The sequence below is a fragment of the Mixophyes fleayi genome, chromosome 7 (assembly GCF_038048845.1).
Source record: "Mixophyes fleayi isolate aMixFle1 chromosome 7, aMixFle1.hap1, whole genome shotgun sequence".
Classification (NCBI taxonomy): domain Eukaryota; kingdom Metazoa; phylum Chordata; class Amphibia; order Anura; family Limnodynastidae; genus Mixophyes; species Mixophyes fleayi.
In genome coordinates this window covers 40,973,857-40,986,051 of record NC_134408.1, presented here as the reverse complement: position 1 = coordinate 40,986,051, position 12,195 = coordinate 40,973,857, and the positions used below count along the sequence as shown (strand labels likewise).

Below are 12,195 nucleotides of genomic sequence, written 5' to 3'. Positions count from 1 at the left end.
AGAGGCATGAATGATGGATTAGTCATTGTAAAAATCTTAAGACAGTCAGTTGCTGGCAAACATGACTCTCCTTTATATAATAATAAAACATGGTATAACAAGACTTTAAAATATACTTTAAATACTCCATATGAGACCTATGCTCTGATTATTTTTTATTTTTGTTATTACTATATTGTTATTATTACTATAATAATTATTATTATTTTCTAGAGTTTAGATCTATTTGACTTAGCTTGCTGTATGTAGGTGAAGCAGCAGTTAACATATTGGTTGGTGTATGCAGACAAGCAGTGATATCATTCCACTATTAACATCTGGTACATTTTCAGATCCCTGCAGTTTGTTTGTATGTAATTTACTGCTCATTGCCCTGTTTAACTGTTTGACAAGGTGGGCTGGGGTGGGAGCAGAGCAAGATGAAGTCATGTTATACCTTACATAATAATGGCTTTCTTCATCTTGGTGTTTTAATTAAGCAGCGTAATGAGCCAGCGCGTGTTGTGTGGAGCTGTTGTGGCTCAGATATGAGTAGGAGGAAAATTAGGCACTTGAGCAAAACTGATGTAAATCTCCTAATTGAGGTCCTGGCTGGCTCTTGTGTGATCTAATAAACATTACTAGTTTATGTCTGTGACTTCTCATCAAAGCTCTACTAACCTACATCAAACAGTGGCGGACACTCAAGGTTAAAAAAAAAAGCTGGTAAAAATATGTTGAGTGGTAGGCAACTCATGCCTCCAACTCTGCCCTCTGCTGTCTAGCGGGTACAAAAGATATGGCTGCTGAGAGGTGTATATGTGTCTCTCTTTACAGGTCTGCCTCAGCTGCATTTGAATAAACGCTCTCCCTGTACTTGGCCTACGTTATACTGCTCCTTCCCTCCCCAGCCCCGCCTCTCTAGAGTTAAGGTGGCTCAAGCGGTGGTAATCGTTTTTCCGATTACCGATAATCGTTTTTCCGATTACCGATAATCGTTTTTCCGACATCGCTAATGCCTCCAAAAAGAAACGACAGAATGAAAAAATTTAATTTTTAGTGGCAGACGTCGCGCTGACGTCAGGCTGCATTGCCGTTCAGTCCTCCAATCGGAATGCCTTGCTCTCATTATGCTGGTTTCTTCGGTGATCTCCAGCATCGTTTTCAAAGTAAGTGTGATTATTTTCAAAACGCTTTTTCATTCTTTCGTGGGCTTTTTTTGGAGGCATTAGCGATGTCGGATTTATCATCATCGCTCAAACGTACCCAACAAGTGTAGATATGTACAACTCTGCATGTGAGCATATGTATACTGGGCACTCACACTGCACAGTACAAATTTGCAGATTTCATGCTACGTAAACGGTCATTGGGCACAGCATCAGCCCAAATTGAGAGGCGTCTCGCCCCACTATATTTTCAAGTTGCGGCTCTTCTCCTGAATCGTCCCCCGGTTTGTTATTAGGCAGGGTCACACACAAAATCCAGAGGTTCTAGGAGTCGGACCACGATTTATGAGCCTACTGATAGCGCTCTTTCAGTATATTTCATCTGGGAGAAATTTAGTATATCCTTTTATGAAATCTACACCTAGAGACTTCTTTAATATATATTGCAATTTGGTCTGAGATAACAAGAGCCTCATGATAATTCAATAATATATTTACTTGCATTGATTATATTTGCAACACAGATCTTTTAATTATTTTTGGTATATTTCTTTATATACCTCATGGACTGACTAATTCCAATCAGGGGGTAAATGTATCAAGCTGAGAGTTTGCCAGCGGGTTTGAAAAGTGGAGATGTTGCCTATAGCAACCAATTAGATTCTAGCTATCATTTTGTAGAATGCACTAAATAAATGATAGCTAGAATCTGATTGGTTTTTCAAACCCGCAGGAAAACTCTCAGCTTGATACATTTACCCCCAGATCTTCGATTTTTGAGAAATAGTGAGGCTATGCAATTGGTTTTGCATTTTTAAATCACTACATTCACTGGTTTTATTCTTCATAGTTTTTATTATTTCGCTCTTTCGTTTCTCCAATCCTTTTATTTATATTTAATAAAAGTTATATTTTAATGAATTGCTACCCCGGAGTGCCTCTAGATACACATTGCTCTTCTTTCTGCCTTCATTTGATACTTGTAAAATGATGTGTTGGGTGCACCCTTCAAGAGTGTATATACTCCCCTTGAATAGTTCTCACTGTGTGACAAATTAAGGGGCAGTATTTAAGAATCATACCTGGGGGTAAATGTATCAAGCTGAGAGTTTTCCGGCGGGTTTGAAAAGTGGAGATGTTGCCTATAGCAACCAATCAGATTCTAGCTATCATTTTGTAGAATGTACTAAATAAATGATAGCTAGAATCTGATAGGCTTTTCAAACCCGCCGGAAAACTCTCAGCTTGATACATTTACCCCCTGGTGTGGTTTCTCTTTCTCTCTCTACAGACCTCTTAGACTCTAAGATGAACTGTGGCAGAAACTGATGTGAACGATTAAACTTTCTGTATAAATCACAGCTTAATATGTTGGTGCTATATAAAGATAAATATATACTTGAATGTAAAGCAACAGGATAATCAACAAGGAGTGCTCCATGGATTCAGAAAGTTCAGGGCGAGGATACTGAATACACTTGTGCTGCTTTAAACTGTTTATCTCATAGAAAACAATTCACATTGTGAAGCTTTCCTGTGTTTCTACTGTCTGTGCCAGAGTTTCTTGAATATAGGTCAAATTATGTGTCACACTTTTCCTAACAACAAGCAGCTCCCCTGTTCAGATGATTGGATCCTTTGGTTATGAACTAATGACCCAACATACATGTTTCTTTTCATGATTACTCCAGTCAATATCATGATATGTTCTAATGGTCTTTAGTGTTTCCAGTTTCAAGTATGTATTAAAAAGCCGTTATGTTACAAAATGCTCAAGCCCAGATATAGCATATGCATTATAAACTATTCTGTATTTTAAAATCATATGGCACATAGTTGCCAACATTTTAAAATAAGGCTTTGAGAAACTTTGCTTGCTGAGCAGGTGTATTTCATGTCCAGAGATGACTAGATGAACCTTGTTGAGCTGCAAGCTTTGAGATGGGTTTGTAATCTTCCTTATAAGCAGTGGTTAAACTGGAAATTTAGAAGTGACGGTGTGGAAAATGTAAGTCTATGGAATTTGCTAGTTTTACAACGAAGGCAGAAGGAGAAGTGGCGGTATGTATTTTAAACGTTGCCACTCCTACCTGAGGCTGGGAGCCTGTTTGTGCTGTGGCTCTTGGTGCTGCAGGACTCAATCCATCCATAGTTCTGCCATAGAAAAGTCGTAATGCTCATTTCCATGGATTTTGTTGTAACACAAAACGTCTCACATATAAACTAAGGTGTGATCAAAGTTATGGCTGAAATCTATGTTTTTTTTTCCTAGAGGAAAAGGACAAAATTCATTGCATGTGACTTTCTCACTGAGTGGCTTTACAAGTAAGTTAATGTTTTACATTTTTCAGAAATAACCTACACTTCACATTGTTTTCTGTTGGTTAAATAATACCCTTATTTTTCTTTTAGTCAAAACCCAATAAGGAAAGGTCAACAGTGTAAAGATTTCTTTGAGATTCCATTTGTTGAAGAATGGTTGAAGGATCAGTAAGTACTGCCTAAAAGAAAAAAGCCTTGCATTTATTGTGATATAATATGCATATGTGGAAATGGTTTGATGCATTTGCTGTATCTCAGCACCAGAAATTTTAGTTGGGCTCATTCCCTTATTAAGGATTTGTCTATTGCTTGTTGCATATCTCCCAACATTGTCACATAGGTAAGTGGGACAATGTTGGCTGCATGCATGCAGACAGGTCTGCTGTCATGCCACGTTGGGGGCATGCCACGTCTCCTGTAGCGTGTCCAGCACTTCCAAAGCCCTAGGCCGTCCCCAACCCCACTTCAATAAATATATTATGATTACGGAGCCTTCGCTAACTATGGTGGTGTCCTCGCCCATCAACATATCTCCCAACTTCTCACGAGTCAAGACAGTCCTCTCAACTTGAGACTGTCCCTCCTAATTCAGCACAGTTTGGAGGTATCCTTTTTGTAACAACTGTTGTTTTTTTTATTTTCACTTTCTTTAGGATCCCAGTTGGTTAGGGCTCCTCTCCCCCATAACAAATCTTTTGTAATCTGAATGTTGTAGCGATATAAACTGCAGTGTATGCTGTCCTTTTGAGGTAAATGTTGTAGGTCATATCTACCATAGGAAAATGGGCACTTTAGGTTGGTCAATGGGATTTACATTGCCTTAACCAGTGTACTGCCTATGACAGAAATATCACTGTATTTGAGTATGCCAACTTTAGACAGAAGTTTGTTGATAATAAATTATAGAAATGTAGTCTAAGGGCTAGATTTACTAAGCTGCGGGTTTGAAAAGTGAGCATGTTGCCTATAGCAACCAATCAGATTCTAGCTGTCATTTTGTAGAAATTACTAAATAAATGAAAGCTAGAATCTTATTGGTCTAGTCCTAAGAGTCCTATTTTTGGACATACATTCCATTATAAGAATTACAACATTCTGCATAGTAAACATTGTCAGAGAAAAAACAAGCCCATGCTCGGTATATCACATATTATATATGGTACCAGCTGCTTGGCAATAAGCCCGCGCTCGGTATATCCCATATTGTATATGGTACCAGCTGTGTGGCAATATAAATGCCCATATATGTATACAAAACAAAAAGACAGTTGTCAGCGCTTATCCTTTACACTGCATATCTGTGTGTGTCTAGCAAAATAAAAACATGAGGTATTAGTTTATATTTTGATCAAAACATTTAAGCCTGAATCCCAACGTCAAGGGCACCTCATTATATGCAGGTCCTACACGGACCTATATGCTTTAAACACCATTAAAATGCAGTTAAAATCAGATGCACTCACCTCCCAGGTATAGGGGTTTACATCTAGCAAAGGCTCGCTTGTGAGCCACACCCAAATGTGCCTTAAATAGGCTTAATGGAGAGCTGCTATGGCAATAAGGCAATATTTTGAAACAAAACCAGAGAAAAAAAGTAAACATTGTGGTTCGTCTTACAACAGTTCAGTGGCTTAACGTTCATTACCAGTGTGTCTATAAATTGCTTATTCGGCATAAACTACACTTCGCCTGGTATTTTATATCTCTAGAAATATAATACTGACACATAATGACAAATCATAGAAGCCTGTCTGCCATGGTTTTATCTTTAGCATAATGCACCTATTGTATACACTTATTATTACAGCCTTTTAAGTCCTGTCTATATTTAATATGAAAGGTTCAGATTTGTACTATATAAAAGATAGCCTGCAACATCTTGGAAATTATGATAAACTATTGTCACAATGGACAGTATGAGAGTTAAAGCGCTCCTGTCACCTACACGTAGTGAATTAAGCCATTTTGTGTGCAGGACCAATATTCATGAGAATTCAGCCTATCAATTTACTTAGAACCAATGATATCACTGCAGATGACATCACTGCAAAGTGCATGAAATGAGCAGAAACCCAGAAAAGTAGGTAGCGCACTCAAGTCAGATCTAAGGGGACAGCGATGCTTCGTTGCTTCCGAGGAAGACCCAGAAGACCTAGGATGAAAATGTGAGAAAGGTACTTACTTGATATCTTAGAGAGGGTGGTGACCTGATGGTGCAGTGATACGGACAGCAAAAGACGATTTTCCTTATCTGTCAATTTTTCAGAACAAGCATTTGCAAACCAAGATGTTGACTTGTACAAGGGAACTCAGAAATGCACTGGATGTTATGCAGTGCACTGTAGACATATAACAGAAAGTTATAGACTTAGGGGCCTAGGGCCTGATTGATTAAGGATCTTAAATGAAGAGGATCCTTATTTCAGTCTCCTGGACAAAACCATGTTACAATGCAAGGGGTGCAAATGAGTGTTCTGTTTTGCACATAAGTTAAATACTGACTGTTTTTCCATGTAACACACAAATACTTGATAGCTTATTTGTACACTGAAATTTAAAGTTGATATGTGTGTGTTACTTGAAAAAACTGTCAGTATTTAACTTATGTGCAAAACAGAACACTCATTTGCACCCCTTGCATTGTAATGTCATCTGAAGATGGCGTTAACCATTCTACCCTATGGGAAGAGCATTTTGGTAAAGAGATCTTCGGATCCCTCTCTGCAGCCTTCCTGGTCTCCCCTCCGGTTACTATCACAAAATGACTTTGTACATGCGTGACCTTCATAAATGCTCTGTCATCGTTTCGTTTCGATGACAGATGGGTTAAAAATCCCATTAATTAATAAATAGGTCCCTTATTCATTGCAACATTCTGATGCCCTTTTATTGGTATGAAATTGGTCAAACTTGAAATTATTGCAATTTTGCACTGTATACGGACCTTTTCCAGGAGGCAAAGGCCTTGATTTATATAAGATCTAGAGGTGATGGTAACATCCTTATTTATGGCTTAAATTATTCTTAGAAGCGATACTGTTTTTGTTATATATGTTGCAATTTTGTGTGTGTCAAGATTTTTATCAGATTGCTTGGAGTGTGCCTAGAAATGCGCTTCTGCATCTACGTGGGCGCAAAGTGATGCAGTAGGTCCCATTTAATGTACAGGCTCCGCATAGCAGAGAGCATCCCCCAATATGTGGCCTCTCCACCCCTTTCCTCAATGTAATAATCTTACCCTGCCAAAGGAAATCTCGTTTCTGCACTGGTCTGCAAAGCTAGACAAACCAATGTGTCTACTTCTTTACTTTGCAAAGAATGAATTCACTCTGCCCAACTCCCCCCCCCCCCCTCAATCTGTGCAAACTTCTGCGTCTCTGCAAACACCTCATCTTGCTCCACAATCATATACAATTTACAGGAATCTAGGTGCACTGCGCAAATCAAGGCACTCAACAGGACTAAAGCCGATTTTGCTTTGTGCTTCAGAAGTGTTGTGCTTTGCAAATGAGCTCCATAGTGTATTTGCAAACAATGTTTCAGAATACCCTCTTTTGATATGTGTATAATATGTTACACTGTACTTTCTGCGGTTTTACTAGTAATCTTTTTCCTCCATAACTTCTATATACAAATATTTTATTTATGAAAATGTATTGATGAACCTTCCTCCCCCCTGTCTCTCCACTACTAACACTCTCTCGATATACTTCCTCCCTCCCCGTTACCAAATACTACAAAGTAAAGTAAACAAATAAGTACAAGCAAGACACACAAACAAGGGTTGACTGACACAACAGATGCAAGAACAACGGAGGACTAGAAAGAGTGAAGGATCTGACACCTGAACCTTTGCTGGAAGGCCGAGTACAGTTAAATAACAAATCAGGAACATGCTGGAGATGCACAATGCCACAAAATACACCAAGGTATTAAAAAGCCTTATATAGGCCCATGCTGCTGGGAGTTGACTGTAGTTGACCTTGTGAACAGGACAGTACACACAAACATAAACCAAGAGGCCAAGAAGCAGGCATTGAGGCACAGAGGTCCTGGGTTTAATCCTAGGCAGAACCTTGAACTGACATAACAGAACAGCCATCTGGAGGCCACACTGCACTTAGCTTTACAAGATGATTCCATGTACGCTTGCAAATACAAATAACACAATTCAATAACACCACATTTTGGGACCAGTGTAGTTATATGTTAAGTGACTGATTGATCTGACACCATTAGTTGATCAGAGGCTGGCAGAACCAATGTATCCTTTGACTAACAGACCTATTGTCAAGTCCTGGTAGATGACTACAGACCACAATTCCTATTTCAAATTGAGCGCATGCTTTAAGTCACATGACCTTGCACAGAGCATCCAGTGACAGTGTGTATGTATATAATACAGAGTATAAATCTTCATATTTAATACAACATGATTGTAATCTAACTGTAACAGGCTGCTGTATTGTTTCTCAGTTAATTACTCAAACACACATTGTCAGGCCAACACAAATAGGAGAGACTTATAAATGAGTGTAACAAGCCAGCCACTGAGCTTTTAAGTTTTATTACTTGAGAAACCACAAAAGAGGCTGTGAAGAGAGTACAATATGTTGCTGTACGACTAAAATTACTTACCTTGTTCCCTGTATTGGCGGGTGGTTAAAAGATACAAACGTAAGATGGTGTCACCACTCAGAGCCGTTGATTCAGACGAGCGCCGCTCTGGGCAGGAACCACGGCTCTCCAGTGCAGGAGCCATCTTGCAGAGTTCTGCACATGTATAGACCCGGCATTTCCTCCATTCATTCATTGCTCTCACTATAAAAGGCACCGCCTGCTGTAGTATAGTGTCAGATCTTCAAGTCTCTCCTCCAGGTTAGACTTCCAAGTTCTGGCTCCTACTTTTTCCAGCTTCCTGCAGTGATTCTCATCTGAGCAGTCTCCAGTTCTTTGCTGCATGGTCCACACTTTACTTCCTGGTGCAGAACTTCGCTACGTTCCTGACTCTAGGGGTCTTCCCAGCTCCACAGATCTCCGTGGCAACAACTTCTGCAGAACCCACTCCGCTGCTTTCCTGACTCAAGGGGCTTCCCAGCTCCATAGGATCTCCGTGGCAACAGCTGCTGCAGAACCTCGCTCCGCTACCTTTCTGACTCTAGGGTCTTCCCAGCTCCACAGGATTTCCCTGACAACAGCTGCTGCAGAACCTCGGTCCGCTACTTTCCTCACTCTAGGGGGCTTTCCAGCTCCACAGGATTTTCGTTGCAACAGCTGCTGCAGAATCTCGCTCCACTACCTTCCTGATTCTAGGGGCTTCCTAGCTCCACAGGATCTCCGTTGCAACAGCTGCTGCAGAACCTCGCTCAGCTACCTTCCTGATTCTAGGGGCTTTCCAGCTCTATAGGATCTCCGTGGCAACAGCTGCTGCAGAACCTCGCTCCGCTACTTTCCTGACTCTAGGGGATTCCCAGCTTTACAAGGATCTCCGTGGCAACAGCTGCTGCAGAACCTCGCTCCGCTACCTTCCTGAATCTAGGGGCTTCCTAGCTCTACAGGATCTCTGTGGCAACTGCTGCTACTGGCCAGACCACTCGGTCACCTCCCAAAATCCTCGTGGTTTGACAGATGGAAACATATGAAGTCCCTTGCTCTATGGCACCACCCTCCCCTATAGTCAAATGGATGGCCTGGCAAGAGTATACTACTGATGGTGCAGGCCCCTTGCTGTTACGACCACAAGAATTACCCACACCAGCCTCCTCTACTCCGCCCGACTTATCTCCCACCACCTAATTCCAGCTGTAATGCACTAGTTGGTGTTAATCTGTATATTTGCCCAAGAGGCGTCTCATTTATTCTCTTCCAGTTACCAATGTCAATGTGTATTCTGTTATATTCTATGCTATGACTGCTCCCTACTACTCTCCTCCCCATTCCCCTCCTTTTTCTGTAAACTCCACAAATACTCTAATAAAAATAATTCTGTTAAAAAAAAGATGCAAAAGTATTTTGAATACGTGAACTCCCAATAATTAAAAAAAAGTAACATGAATAGGATTCATCTCTTGTTGTGTTATATGATTAGGGATGTCTTTGTTCTAAAATAGAGGTTTATGATAAAGAGTGACTGGTGGGATGCACATTGTGATCAGTGATTATATTACTTTTAAATCAAGCTGGTCCTAGCACAATAACTGGGGGTCCTAGCACAATAACTGGGGGTCCTAGCACAATAGCTGGGGGTCCTAGCACAATAGCTGGGGGTCCTAGCACAATAGCTGGGGGTCCTAGCACAATAGCTGGGGGTCCTATCACAATAGCTGAGGGTCCGGTCACAATAGCTGGGGGTCCTAGCACAATAACTGGGGGTCCTATCACAATAGCTTGTAGCCATTGGTAAGTCTATTAATAGAATTTTTATAACTGGTGTTACCATTGGACACCCTCATGAACTATGCTGGCTGTTAGAACGTCCTGGACATGTGTATGTAAGAATGGATGACTTGTTGTGCTAGTGAGGGTCTTCCATATAGAGCAGGGGTTGGCAACCTTTTTCTATCAGAGTGCCGGCTAAAATCTAGTGAAGCCCAGGTGTGATATATATATATATATATACATACAAACATAGCTGCCTAGAGAAATTCATGGCCCCAGTACAGCAACTTCATGTGTCCCCCCTTATAGTCAAGTATGGTAAAAAAAAATGCTGTGCAACATTTTTTTTTACCATGCAAGTGGTTGTACAATTGGGGCGTGGCAGTGCATCATTGGGGGCATGTCTAGCAGGTGAAAAGCACCAGCCCACCCTCTTACAGAAAAATGCATTACTCACACATGCCCCCTTGCTCAGCAGCTTTGCTCACAAATGTCCCCTCTGACCACATGCTTTAATCACACGTGCCTCCCTCTGCCCAGCACTTTTAGTCACACATGCCCCTCTCCATCACCTTTAGTCACAAATGCCCCCTTTCCAACACACCTTCTTCTTACCTTATTCTCCACTGCACAGCATGGGAAGATATCCAGCAGCCAGCCGAGTACCAGGTGCAGGGCTGCCAAGAGGAATTCAGGGCCCCGGTACAACAAATTTGTGGGGCCCCCCCTTATAGTTGAGCATGCAAAAAAATTTTGCGCCGCCTCACGGCGGCGCAAATTTTTTCAAAGTTGTAGTTAGGCATTTGGGGGCGTGGCTAACATCAAAATCACTAGGCACTCAATTCGCCGGAGCGTCACATATGTCCAAGCACTCCTGACTTTCAGGACATCTACCACCACAGTGTAGTATACAAAGAATGCAGTGTGTACACAAACAGTTCAGTCTTGGCCTGCACCTAACATTGGGCACAACACTCACCAAAAATTGGTATTGTCCCTACTAGAATCACAACATTTCACACACTCTGCTGCTCTCTCCTACCTGTTCTTCTCACTTTCTCCACCTGTGGCTGCTGGTTTCTTTAGTTGTGGCTTGTCTGGATCCTGGAATGTTGAAGGACCTATTTGGAAAAAAAAATGGCTACACTTAGAAAATTACAGCCAGCCCCGGCGTTAAATCAATAGCACCCACAATTAATAATTAGGCATTCCTCCAGCCCCAACATTAAAATAATAGTATTCACATTTAATAAATAAACCTATTCCCTTCCTGCAAACAGCAATACCTATTTCCCGCAACCATCACTGCCATTAAATAACTCATAGTCACATTTAATAAATAGACCTCATTCTCCCCAAACTCATCCCCACATTCAATAGCCCCCAAACCACCCCATCTTAAATTAAGTCCCCACTATTAAATTGCCTCCCCATCACCCTACAAACAAAATAGCACCCATTAATTTGCCACCATCTACCTCATACTCACTACATTGCAACAAGCCCCCTGTGCACATTACTGTGCCCCTTCATCACTACACTGTGCCCCCTTATGTTCACACTGCGCCCTCCATGCTGCTTCCCCTCCTTTTTATTCACTCTGTACATTTCTCCCACTTTTTTTTCATTCTGTACATCTCTCCCCACTTTTTTTTCATTCTGTACATCTCTCCCTGCTTTTTTTTCATTCTGTACATCTCTCCCCACTTTTTTTTTCATTCTGTACATCTCTCCCCACTTTTTTTTTCATTCTGTACATCTTTCCCCACTTTTTTTTTCATTCTGTACATCTTTCCCCACTTTTTTTTTCATTCTGTACATCTTTCCCCACTTTTTTTTTCATTCTGTACATCTTTCCCCACTTTTTTTTTCATTCTGTACATCTTTCCCCACTTTTTTTTTCATTCTGTACATCTTTCCCCACTTTTTTTTTCATTCTGTACATCTTTCCCCACTTTTTTTTTCATTCTGTACATCTCTCCCCCTTCTTTGTCACACTCTCCCTTTCTACTTTCCTTCCCTTGACTCTCTGTTCTTTACTTACTTGTTAGTTTCTTTCTTTTCTTCTGTGTTCTCTTCTTTCTTCTTGCTTGGTCCCCTCTGCGACGTTCCTCACTGACTGTCGGGCGTGACTTGATGACGTCACGCCCGACAGTCAGTGTGAAACGAGCAGAGAGGAGGGAGGGCGGCGCGATCAGGTGAATATGTAAATTTTTTTTTTTTTTAACTATCTAGCTCCCCCCACCAACGGACGGGTCGGACACCCCAAGCCCCCCCCCCCCCTCCCCGGGAAAAAAAAAAAAAAAAAGAAGACAAAAATAAAAAAAAATTGCAATAAAGAAAAGTG

At 41.1% G+C, this 12,195-nt stretch overlaps 1 protein-coding gene across 1 annotated transcript in view; it reads left to right on the top strand.

Annotated features, from left to right (window-relative positions):
- The window catches only part of IQCK (IQ motif containing K), a 78,898-nt gene that overhangs the window by 24,698 nt on the left and 42,005 nt on the right, over nt 1-12,195 (top strand). Inside the window, exons 5-6 of the mRNA XM_075179731.1 lie at nt 3,421-3,473; nt 3,561-3,638. Coding sequence (XP_075035832.1) covers nt 3,421-3,473; nt 3,561-3,638 — 131 coding nt within the window. The remainder of the gene's footprint in view (nt 1-3,420; nt 3,474-3,560; nt 3,639-12,195) is intronic.